Genomic DNA, 13,283 nt, shown 5'->3' on the forward strand with positions numbered 1-13,283 from the left:
GCTGTGGGACAGGCCGAATGGACGACAGATACACCCATGTCCATAATGCTGAAACTGACCTAAAGGAGGAGGGAACAGGGAGGTGCTCTACAGAGGGAACAGGGAGGTGCTCTACAGAGGGAACAGGGAGGTGCACTGCAGAGGGGACAGGGAGGTGCTCTACAGAGGGAACAGGGAGGTGCTCTACAGAGGGAACAGGGAGGTGCACTGCAGAGGGGACAGGGAGGTGCACTGCAGAGGGGACAGGGAGGTGCTCTACAGAGGGGACGGGGAGGTGCTCTACAGAGGGGACGGGGAGGTGCTCTACAGAGGGGACGGGGAGGTGCTCTACAGAGGGGACGGGGAGGTGCTCTACAGAGGGGACGGGGAGGTGCTCTACAGAGGGGACGGGGAGGTGCTCTACAGAGGGGACAGGGGAGGTGCTCTACAGAGGGGACGGGGAGGTGCTCTACAGAGGGGACGGGGAGGTGCTCTACAGAGGGGACGGGGAGGTGCTCTACAGAGGGGACGGGGAGGTGCTCTACAGAGGGGACGGGGAGGTGCACTGCAGAGGGGACGGGGAGGTGCTCTACAGAGGGGACGGGGAGGTGCTCTACAGAGGGGACGGGGAGGTGCTCTACAGAGGGGACGGGGAGGTGCTCTACAGAGGGGACGGGGAGGTGCTCTGCAGAGGGGACGGGGAGGTGCACGCAGAGGGGACGGGGAGGTGCTCTGCAGAGGGAACGGGGAGGTGCTCTACAGAGGGGACGGGGAGGTGCTCTACAGAGGGGACGGGGAGGTGCTCTGCAAAGGGGACGGGGAGGTGCTCTACAGAGGGAACGGGGAGGTGCTCTACAGAGGGAACGGGGAGGTGCTCTGTAGAGGGGACGGGGAGGTGCTCTACAGAGGGGACGGGGAGGTGCTCTACAGAGGGGACGGGGAGGTGCTCTACAGAGGGGACGGGGAGGTGCACTGCAGAGGGGACGGGGAGGTGCTCTACAGAGGGGACGGGGAGGTGCTCTACAGAGGGGACAGGGAGGTGCTCTACAGAGGGGACGGGGAGGTGCTCTACAGAGGGGACGGGGAGGTGCACTGTAGAGGGGACGGGGAGGTGCTCTACAGAGGGGACAGGGAGGTGCTCTACAGAGGGGACAGGGAGGTGCTCTACAGAGGGGACAGGGAGGTGCTCTACAGAGGGGACGGGGAGGTGCTCTACAGAGGGGACGGGGAGGTGCTCTACAGAGGGGACGGGGAGGTGCTCTACAGAGGGGACGGGGAGGTGCTCTACAGAGGGGACGGGGAGGTGCTCTACAGAGGGGACGGGGAGGTGCTCTACAGAGGGGACGGGGAGGTGCTCTACAGAGGGGACCGGGAGGTGCTCTACAGAGGGGACAGGGAGGTGCTCTACAGAGGGGACAGGGAGGTGCTCTACAGAGGGGACAGGGAGGTGCTCTACAGAGGGGACAGGGAGGTGCTCTACAGAGGGGACGGGGAGGTGCACTGCAGAGGGGACAGGGAGGTGCTCTACAGAGGGGACGGGGAGGTGCTCTAGAAAGCATCGCTCTCTCCATCCATTTGGCCCGGTAGAAAGCATCGCTCTCTCCTTCCATTTGGCCGGGTAGAAAGCATCGCTCTCTCCATCCATTTGGCCCGGTAGAAAGCATCGCTCTCTCCATCCATTTGGCCCGGTAGAAAGCATCGCTCTCTCCATCCATTTGGCCCGGTAGAAAGCATCGCTCTCTCCATCCATTTGGCCCGGTAGAAAGCATCGCTCTCTCCTTCCATTTGGCCCGGTAGAAAGCATCGCTCTCTCCATCCATTTGGCCGGGTAGAAAGCATCGCTCTCTCCATCCATTTGGCCGGGTAGAAAGCATCGCTCTCTCCATCCATTTGGCCCGGTAGAAAGCATCGCTCTCTCCATCCATTTGGCCCGGTAGAAAGCATCGCTCTCTCCTTCCATTTGGCCGGGTAGAAAGCATCGCTCTCTCCATCCATTTGGCCGGGTAGAAAGCATCGCTCTCTCCATCCATTTGGCCGGGTAGAAAGCATCGCTCTCTCCATCCATTTGGCCCGGTAGAAAGCATCGCTCTCTCCTTCCATTTGGCCGGGTAGAAAGCATCGCTCTCTCCTTCCATTTGGCCGGGTAGAAAGCATCGCTCTCTCCATCCATTTGGCCCGGTAGAAAGCATCGCTCTCTCCATCCATTTGGCCCGGTAGAAAGCATCGCTCTCTCCATTCAATAGTAGCTAACAGATTGGTGTGTCCTGTAAACACTTCCTGGCTAATGAGCTCAGTTCATTGATTCTCTAAAGGGTTGTCCGACTGCAGAGCAGAAAGGAAAATAGGACAATAAAGCAGCGTTAACCCCTAGAGGTGAACAATGAGAATAACATCCCAGAGCCTCCATTCTTCATCCTCCAGATGGTCAGATAATAAGCCTGTCTTACGGCCAAGAGAGATGAGTAAAGGCGATTAACAGCTGTCTCAAATGACACAATATTCCCTATACAGTGCGCTGACGGTAGCCTGTGGGATGCACCCACAGAGGATGGACAGAGGGCAACAAAAAACACATAGAAATGGCGTTTTATTTTCATAGGTGCAGTGAAACGTGTTGTTTTACAGGGTCAGGATTAGTAGGCCGCGGCCCTGGCGCATATTAAGGGTTAAGCACATTGCCCAAAGGCACAGACAGATTTTTCACCTTGTCGGCTCGGGCATTCGAACCAGCGACCTTTCGTTTACTGGCCCAACACTAAACGCTAGGCTACCAGTCTTACCTCGTGATACACAGAGGGCTTGGACAGGGAGGGGATGGTAACTTACCTCGTGATACACAGAGGGCTTGGACAGGGAAGGGATGGTAACTTACCTCGTGATACACAGAGGGCTTGGACAGGGAAGGGATGGTAACTTACCTCGTGATACACAGAGGGCTTGGACAGGGAAGGGATGGTAACTTACCTCGTGATACACAGAGGGCGTGGACAGGGAGGGGATGGTAACTTACCTCGTGATACACAGAGGGCTTGGACAGGGAGGGGATGGTAACTTACCTCGTGATACACAGAGGGCTTGGACAGGGAAGGGATGGTAACTTACCTCGTGATACACAGAGGGCGTGGACAGGGAGGGGATGGTAACTTACCTCGTGATACACAGAGGGCTTGGACAGGGAAGGGATGGTAACTTACCTCGTGATACACAGAGGGCTTGGACAGGGAAGGGATGGTAACTTACCTCGTGATACACAGAGGGCTTGGACAGGGAAGGGATGGTAACTTACCTCGTGATACACAGAGGGCTTGGACAGGGAGGGGATGGTAACTTACCTCGTGATACACAGAGGGCTTGGACAGGGAGGGGATGGTAACTTACCTCGTGATACACAGAGGGCTTGGACAGGGAGGGATGGTAACTTACCTCGTGATACACAGAGGGCTTGGACAGGGAAGGGATGGTAACTTACCTCGTGATACACAGAGGGCTTGGACAGGGAGGGGATGGTAACTTACCTCGTGATACACAGAGGGCTTGGACAGGGAAGGGATGGTAACTTACCTCGTGATACACAGAGGGCTTGGACAGGGAGGGGATGGTGAACGACAGGAGCTTGCTGTTCCCATCTTTGTCCACAATCTCCTGAAAAACCAGAGAGAGAAAGTAATGTTGGAGAGCTTTTTGGGCGGGTTGGTTGGTTTGAACAGTCTGGTTGATAGTGTGTGTGTGTGTGTGTGTGTGTGTGTGAATAAACGGGTTAGCTGAGCACATCAGGAAAACGATGAGCACCCTTCAACGGGGCCAAAGGCCTTGTGTTGTGATTCTGGACGGCCAGACAGAGGCCAACGAAACAAGCTTCTTCGGCCAGGTTGGTTGAATTTAATAATCTGGTGGACAGTGTTTGTGTGCTTTGAGAGTAAGCTTAGTGACCCTGTGTCGTAATGGACTGCATGCCCTTAGTAGTCCCTCCTATCCTCTGTCCGTCCTCTGGGAGAGTTACTCACTGGGTCTGTGTACCCCGACACTAATCCTTCATGAGATCAGCACTGCTAACGCTAACCATGCCATTCACTACTGTGCTACCCATGCTACTGCTAACCATGCTATTGCTAACCATGCTATTTGCTTATCACAAACATTTCTTATGAAAATTGCTTATCGTGCTAACCATATTCTTCACTGCTGTGATATTGCTACCCATGCTAACCATACCCTTCACAGCTGTGATAATGCTAACCCTGCTACCATGCTAACCATGTCCTTGACTGCTATGCTAATTGTTAACCAAGCCCTTCACTGCCTGGCTGCCTGCCCAGAGCCAGATTCTCTCTGTATATCCAATGTCTGTCTGCAGAGAGCCGTGCTGTGTAACTGATGAGAGTAGTCTACAGCCATGGTAGATGAGAGAAGACTGATGCATCATTTATGATCCTCTCACACACACAGACGGAGCCCTCTCCAACGATATCGCTAGCAGTTACTAGATAGACCAAGGGTCCTTTCCACACGTCCTGAAGGAGCTTTAGTGGCCTCTTCCAGTAACGACAGAGGACCTTCATCTGACCTTCAGCACCGGCTTTCCAAGCCTCTTCCAGTAACGACAGAGGACCTTCATCTGACCTTCAGCACCGGCTTTCCAAGCCTCTTCCAGAGAGACTAAATCCCTATCCCACCCCTAACATCCAGCCTCTTCCATAGAGACTAAATCCCTATCCCACCCCTAACATCCAGCCTCTTCCATAGAGACTAAAGCCCTATCCCACCCCTAACATCCAGCCTCTTCCATAGAGACTAAAGCCCTATCCCACCCCTAACATCAGGCCTCTTCCATAGAGACTAAAGCCCTATCCCTAACATCCAGCCTCTTCCATAGAGACTAAAGCCCTATCCCTAACATCCAGCCTCTTCCATAGAGACTAAAGCCCTATCCCACCCCTAACATCAGGCCTCTTCCATAGAGACTAAAGCCCTATCCCACCCCTAACATCCAGCCTCTTCCAGAGAGACTAAAGCCCTATCCCACCCCTAACATCCAGCCTCTTCCACAGAGAAGCCCTATAACATCCAGCCTTTCAGAAGAAAATGTCCTAACATCCAGCCTCTTCCAGAGAGACTAAAGCCCTATCCCACCCCTAACATCCAGCCTCTTCCAGAGAGACTAAACCTATCCCTAACACCCAGCCTCTTCCAGAGAGACTAAAGCCCTATCCCACCCCTAACATCCAGCCTCTTCCATAGAGACTAAAGCCCTATCCCACCCCTAACATCCAGCCTCTTCCATAGAGACTAAAGCCCTATCCCATCCCTAACATCCCGCCTCTTCCATAGAGACTAAATCCCTATCCCTAACATCCAGCCTCTTCCACAGAGACTAAAGCCCTATCCCATCCCTAACATCCAGCCTCTTCCAGAGACTAAAGCCCTATCCCTAACCCCTCACAGTCTGTACATATGCCTAGCATGAGGTGTAGGGTTATAACTAGGTTAGTTTTGTAGGTTTAGGTAGGTAGTAGTAGTTACCAGGTTGTATATGCCCAGCAGCAAGGCCTCTATGCAGCCGTTGCTCTGGCGGTCCCTGCTGGCGGTGATGCGGAGGTACACCCAGACCAGCTCCGGAAGGAACTGCAGTGTGAAGCGTCTCAGGCGGTCCTCAGAGCTCCGGTACATCTCAAACAGCTGGTGACAGACCGGCTCCAGGAGCTACAGGGATAGAGTAACATATACTACAACCATTAGACTCCAGGGATAGAGTAACATATACTACAGCCATTAGACTACAGGGATAGAGTAACATATACTACAGCCATTAGACTACAGGGATACAGGGATAGAGTAACATATACTACAACCATTAGACTACAGGGATAGAGTAACATATACTACAACCATTAGACTACAGGGATACAGGGATAGAGTAACATATACTACAACCATTAGACTCCAGGGATAGAGTAACATATACTACAGCCATTAGACTACAGGGATAGAGTAACATATACTACAACCATTAGACTACAGGGATACAGGGATAGAGTAACATAACTACAGCCATTAGACTCCAGGGATACAGGGATAGAGTAACATAACTACAGCCATTAGACTACAGGGATACAGGGATAGAGTAACATATACTACAGCCATTAGACTACAGGGATAGAGTAACATATACTACAGCCATTAGACTACAGGGATACAGGGATAGAGTAACATATACTACAACCATTAGACTACAGTGATAGAGTAACATATACTACAACCATTAGACTACAGGGATACAGGGATAGAGTAACATATACTACAGCCATTAGACTCCAGGGATAGAGTAACATAACTACAACCATTAGACTACAGGGATAGAGTAACATATACTACAACCATTAGACTACAGGGATAGAGTAACATATACTACAACCATTAGACTACAGGGATAGAGTAACATATACTACAACCATTAGACTACAGGGATACAGGGATAGAGTAACATATACTACAACCATTAGACTCCAGGGATACAGGGATAGAGTAACATATACTACAACCATTAGACTACAGGGATACAGGGATAGAGTAACATATACTACAACCATTAGACTCCAGGGATACAGGGATAGAGTAACATATACTACAACCATTAGAGTCCAGGGATACAGGGATAGAGTAACATATACTACAACCATTAGGCTACAGGGATAGAGTAACATATACTACAACCATTAGACTCCAGGGATACAGGGATAGAGTAACATAACTACAGCCATTAGACTCCAGGGATAGAGTAACATATACTACAACCATTAGACTACAGGGATACAGGGATAGAGTAACATATACTACAACCATTAGACTACAGGGATACAGGGATAGAGTAACATATACTACAACCATTAGACTACAGGGATACAGGGATAGAGTAACATATACTACAGCCATTAGACTACAGGGATAGAGTAACATATACTACAACCATTAGACTACAGGGATAGAGTAACATATACTACAACCATTAGACTACAGGGATAGAGTAACATATACTACAACCATTAGACTCCAGGGATAGAGTAACATATACTACAACCATTAGACTACAGGGATAGAGTAACATATACTACAACCATTAGACTACAGGGATACAGGGATAGAGTAACATATACTACAACCATTAGAGTCCAGGGATACAGGGATAGAGTAACATATACTACAACCATTAGGCTACAGGGATAGAGTAACATATACTACAACCATTAGACTCCAGGGATACAGGGATAGAGTAACATATACTACAACCATTAGACTCCAGGGATACAGGGATAGAGTAACATATACTACAACCATTAGACTACAGGGATACAGGGATAGAGTAACATATACTACAACCATTAGACTACAGGGATACAGGGATAGAGTAACATATACTACAAACATTAGACTGCAGGGATACAGGGATAGAGTAACATATACTACAACCATTAGACTACAGGGATAGAGTAACATATACTACAACCATTAGACTACAGGGATAGAGTAACATATACTACAACCATTAGACTCCAGGGATAGAGTAACATATACTACAACCATTAGACTACAGGGATAGAGTAACATATACTACAACCATTAGACTACAGGGATACAGGGATAGAGTAACATAACTACAGCCATTAGACTCCAGGGATACAGGGATAGAGTAACATATACTACAACCATTAGACTCCAGGGATAGAGTAACATATACTACAACCATTAGACTACAGGGATAGAGTAACATATACTACAACCATTAGACTACAGGGATAGAGTAACATATACTACAACCATTAGACTCAAAGAGCTACAGGGACAACAGGACAAAATGGTGGCATGAAGCAGCTAGGGGACAGACAGACCTATGTTAGACAGACAAAGCAACATACATCATGGTCACAGTAATGATGCCAAGTGTGCCAGGTGTCTTGTCATGTTGTAAATGGCACATGTAATCATGTCATGTGCTTCTCTTGGTGTCCTGGAGGAATTATCTCTGTCTGTCCCCACCAGAGTGTTTGAAATTTAATGCTTTAGTCTGACAGATGGATTATCACTCAGGAAAATGTGAGGTCAACACACCAGACTGCCTGGCCTTGCCATCGCCTACAGGGAGACAAAAGAACTAAACATGGAGGGAGATGAATGAGGAGATCACATGACGGAATGTGGGCCAGAAGAGTGCTGCAGTGTGTTACGCCCTACCCTGACATGGCCGGCCTGTGAGCCTGTAATAACTAACCTACCAAGATTTTAGGAGACTGGGGTTTGCTCCTCCACCTAAATGTGTCACAAAGAGAGACAGCAGCAACCTCCTGGGTCATATTCACTGAGAACCAGATGGAAGAAAACCACCTGAAACAGGGAGGGACAGGAAGATGGCGCCGACAGACATGGCAGCTCTGCTTTTAGCTCCTAAGCAACTGCCGTATTTTTTTGTTATTTCTTGCATTATTATTCCAGATACATTTTTTTGTGCTATTAAATACAGCCGGAAATAACTTGGATATCAGAGCGGCGGTAACTGACCACCATTCTGACCAGGAATGCGACTTTCCCGAATTGTTTTTTTTTTTTGTTCGTACCCCCAAAGGCGTTTTAACTTATCCCAGAGGCTGCTCCAAGACACCTCCGGCAGAGAAGAGGTATTCGGAGTGGACTACTAGTTTGACTCAGGAGGCGGGCACACCATCCACCGCTTCTGAGTGTATTACCATCTAATGTTCAGTATATTACTCGAGAATGTTCAGTCCCAGGACAATACAGTAGACGAGCTCAGGGCGAGGATCTCCTTCCAGAGAGACATCAGGGACAGTAACATACTCCGTTTCAAGGAATCATAGCTCTCTCCGGGTATACTGTCCCCGTCCATACAGCCAGCTGGGTTCTCAATACATCGCGCAAACAGGAATAAAGAACTCTCCGGGAAGAAGGCAGGCAGAGGTCTATGTTTCATGATTATACTAACAATCATGGTGCGATTGTTATAACGTACAGGAACTCAACTCAAGAATATCTCACAATAAAATGCCGATCGTATTAGAGAATTATCTTCGGTTATAGTCACAGGAGTGTATTTTCCCCCTTAAGCCGATACCACAACGGCACTCAAGGAACTACACTGGAATTTATGCAAACTGGAAACCACATAACCTGAGGCCACATTTATTGTAGTTGGAGACTTCAACAAAGCAAATTTCAGGAAAAAGCTACCGAAGTTCTAACACATTGACTGTAGTACACGTGCTTTAAATACTCTGAGATGGCTACAAGGCTCTCCCTCGGCCTCCCTGCGGCAGATCAGATCACGACTCCATTCTGCATCTCCTTTCCTATAAGCAAAAAATATAAAAGGAAGTACCCATGCTAATGGCTAATCAACGTGGTCTGACCAATTGGAATCCATGCTTCAAGATAGCCCAGTCTGCGTGATCAAAACTATGTTCCGGGTTGCCTCAGAATAACGTCAATGTCAAATCAAAAACTTTATTTGCCACATGCGCCGAATACAACAAGTGTAGACTTTACCGTGAAATGCTTACTTAAAAGCCCTTAACCAACAGTGCAGTTCAGGAAGAAAATATTTACCAAGTAGGCTAAAATAAAAGGCAATAATAAAAAGTAACACAATAAGAATAACAATAACGAGGCTATATACAGGGGGCACCGGTACCGAGTCAGTGTCCAGGGGTACAGGCTAGCTGAGGTAATCTGCACATGTAGGTGGGGGCGAAGGAAGTGACTATGCATAGGTAACAAACAGCAAGTAGCAGCACTGTACAGGGGGGGGGTGTCAATGTAAATTGTCTGGTGGTGATTTTTATGAATTGTTCAGCAGCCTAATGGCTTGGGGGTAGAAGCTGTTAAGGAGCCTTTTGGTCCTGTCCTTGGCGCTTGGCATGCTGTGCGGTAGCAGAGAAAACAGTCTATAACTTGGGTGACTGGAGTCTCTGACAATTTTATGGGCTTTCCTCTGACACCGCCTATTATATAGGTCCTGGATGGCAGGAAGCTTGGCCCCAGTGATGTACTGGGCCGTTCGCATTACCCTCTGTAGCACCTTATGGTCAGATGACAAGCAGTTGCCATACTAGGCAGGGATGCAACCAGTCAGGATGCTCTCGATGGTGCAGCTGTAGAACCTTTTGAGAATCTGGGGGCCCAAAAAGGGTTTTGTTGAGCCCTCTTCACGACTGTCTTGGTATGTTGGACCACGATAGTTCGTTGGTGATGTGGACACCAAGGAACTTGAAACTCTCGACCCACTCCACAACAGCCCCGACGATGTTAAATGGGGGCCTGTTCGGCCCGCCTTTTCCTGTAGTCCACGATATGCCCCTTTGTCATGATCACATTGAGGGAGAGGTTGTTGTCCTGGCACCACGCTGCCAGTTCTCTGACCTCCCCCCTATAGGCCGTCCCATCGAAGTCGGTGATCAGGCCTACCACTGTTGTGTAGTCAGCAAACTTAACTTCTTTGGGATAGGGGGCGGTATTTTGACATCCGGATGAAAAGCGTGCCCAAAGTAAACTGCCTGCTACTCAGGCCCAGAAGCTAGGATATGCATATAATTGGTCGATTTGGATAGAAAACACTCTAAAGTTTCTAAAACTGTTAAAATAATGTCTGTGAGTATAACAGAACTGAAATGGCAGGCGAAACCCCGAGGACAAACCATACCCCCCCCCAAAAAATTTTAATCCTACCACTGATTTCATTGGCTGGCACTTTTATAATAGGGCGAAATCGTGCCCGATTGCAGTTCCTAGGGCTTCCACTAACAGTCTTTAGAAAGAGTTTCAGGCTGATTTTGGGAAAAATGGGTGGCTCCCATTTTGGCTGTAGTGTTTCCAAGCGTGTGAATGAGAGCGCGTTCTTTGGTATTTTTCTCCGGTAAAGATAACAACGATTCTCCGTCTTAAATTTTATTGTTTATTTGCGTATTAGGGTACCCAAGGTTTGATTATAAACGTTGATTGACTTGTTTGGATACCTTTACTGGTAACGTTTGGGATTCATGTTGTTTGCATTTTGAAGGAGGGAAACCGAGTGGATTATTGACTGAAGCGCGCCAGCTCAACTGAGTTTTTATGGATGTAAAGAAGGACTTTATCGAACAAAAGGACCATTTGTAATGTAACTGGGACCTTTTGGAGTGCCAACAGAAGATCTTCAAAGGTAAGGCATATATTATATCGCTATTTCTGACTTTCGTGTCGCAACTCCCTGGTTGAAAATGATTTGTTATGCATTTGTGTGCTGGGCGCTGTCCTCAGATAATCGCATGGTTTGCTTTCACCGTAAAGCCTTTTTGAAATCTGACACGGCGGCTGGATTAACAACAAGTTTAGCTTTATTTTGATATATTGCACTTGTGATTTGTAGAAAGTTCAATATTTATAGTAATTTAATTTGAATTTGGCACTCTGCAATTTCACCGGAAGATGTCGAAATGGAACGCTAGCGTCCCACTGATACGCAAGAAGTTAATGGTGTTGGAGTCATGTTTGGCCACGCAGTCGTGGGTGGACAGGGAAAACAGGAGGGGACTAAGTACACACCCCTGAGGGACCCCAGTATTAAGGATCAGCGTGGCAGACATGTTGTTGCCTACTCTTACCACCTGGGGGTGGCCCATCAGGAAGTCCAGGATCCAGTTGCAGAGGGAGGTGTTTAGTCCCAGAGTCCTTAGCTTAGTGATGAGCTTCGTGGGCACTATGGTGTTAAATGCTGAGCTGTAGTCAATGAACAGCATTCTCACATAGGTGTTCCTTTTGTCCAGGTGAGAAAGGGCGGTGTAGAGTGCGATTGGGTCATCTGTGGATCTGTTGGGGCGGTATGCGAATTGGAGTGGGTCTAGGGTGTCCGGGAGGATGCTGTTGATGTGAGCCATGACCAGCTTTTCAAAGCACTTCATGGCTACAGACGTGAGTGCCACAGGGCCGTAATCATTTAGGCAGGTTACCATCGCTTCCTTGGGCACAGGGACTATGGTGGTCTGCTTGAAACATGTATGTATTACAGACTCGGTCAGGGAGAGGTTGAAAATGTCAGTGAAGACACTTGACCGTTGGTCCGCGCAGGCTTTGAGTACACGTCCTGGTAATCCGTCTGGCCCTAGCGGCAATGTTGACCTGTTTAAAAGGTTGTGTTCACATCGGCTACCAAGAGCGTTATCACACAGACATCCAGAACAGCTGGTGCTCTCATGCATGCTTCAGTGTTCTGTTCGAAGCGAGCATAAAAAGGCATTTACCTCGCCTGGTAGGCTCACGTCACTGGGCAGCTCGCGGCTGGGTTTCCCTTTGTAGTCCGTAATAGTTTTCAAGCCCTGCCACATCCGACGAGCGTCAGAGCCGGTGTAGTAGGATTCAACCTTTATCCTGTATTGACGCTTTGCTTGTTTGATGGTTCGTCTGAGGGCATAGCAGGATTTCTTATAAGCGTCCGGATTAGTCTCCCGCTCCTTGAAAGCGGCAGCTCTAGCCTTTAGCTCGATGCGGATGTTGCCTGTAATCCATGGCTTCTGGCTGGGATATGTGCATACAGTCACTATGGGGAAGACGTCATCAATCACTTATTGATGAAGCCGATGACTGAGAAGGTGTATTCCTCAATGCCATTGGATGAATCCCGGAACATATTCCAGTCTGTGCAGCAAAACAGTCCTGTAGCTTAGCATCCGCGTCATCTGACCACTTCCGTATTGAGCGAGACACTGGTACTTCCTGCTTTAGTTTTTGCTTGTTAGCAGGAATCAGGAGGATAGAATTATGGTCAGATTTGCCAAATGGAGGACAGGGGAGAGCTTTGTATGCATCTCTGTGTGTGGATTTTTCCCCCCCTGGTTGCACATGTGACATGCTGGTAAAAATTTGGTGAAACTGATTTAAGTTTGCCTGCATTAAAGTCCCCGGCCACTAGGAGCGCCGCTTCTGGGTGAGCATTTTCTTCTTTGCTTCTGGCCTTATAGAGTTGGTTGAGAGCGGTCTTAGTGCCAGCATCGTTTTGTGGTGGTAAATAAAGGCTACGAATAATATAGATGAGAACTCTCTTGGTAGATAGTGTGGTCTACAGCTTATCATGAGGTATTCTACCTCAGGCGAGCAATACCTCGAGACTTCTTTAATATTAGACATCGCGCACCAGCAGTTATTGACAAAAAGACACGACCCCACCCCTCGTCTTACCAGACGTAGCCTCTCTGTTCTGCCGGTGCACGGAAAATCCCGCCAACTCTATATTGTCCATTTCTTCGTTCAGCCACGTCTCGGTGAAACAT

General features: G+C 48.5%; 1 protein-coding gene across 2 annotated transcripts in view; it reads right to left on the bottom strand.

The window, feature by feature from the left end:
• LOC106586949 (protein FAM126B) overlaps positions 1–13,283 on the bottom strand; it is a 144,258-nt gene that overhangs the window by 54,655 nt on the left and 76,320 nt on the right. For both annotated transcript variants that reach the window (XM_045707907.1, XM_045707906.1), the window contains 2 exons: positions 5,500–5,679; positions 3,541–3,621 (listed from right to left, as the gene is read on the bottom strand). In XM_045707907.1, the coding sequence (XP_045563863.1) occupies positions 3,541–3,621; positions 5,500–5,679 (261 nt within the window). The remainder of the gene's footprint in view (positions 1–3,540; positions 3,622–5,499; positions 5,680–13,283) is intronic.

This window comes from Salmo salar, chromosome ssa25, assembly GCF_905237065.1.
Source record: "Salmo salar chromosome ssa25, Ssal_v3.1, whole genome shotgun sequence".
Classification (NCBI taxonomy): domain Eukaryota; kingdom Metazoa; phylum Chordata; class Actinopteri; order Salmoniformes; family Salmonidae; genus Salmo; species Salmo salar.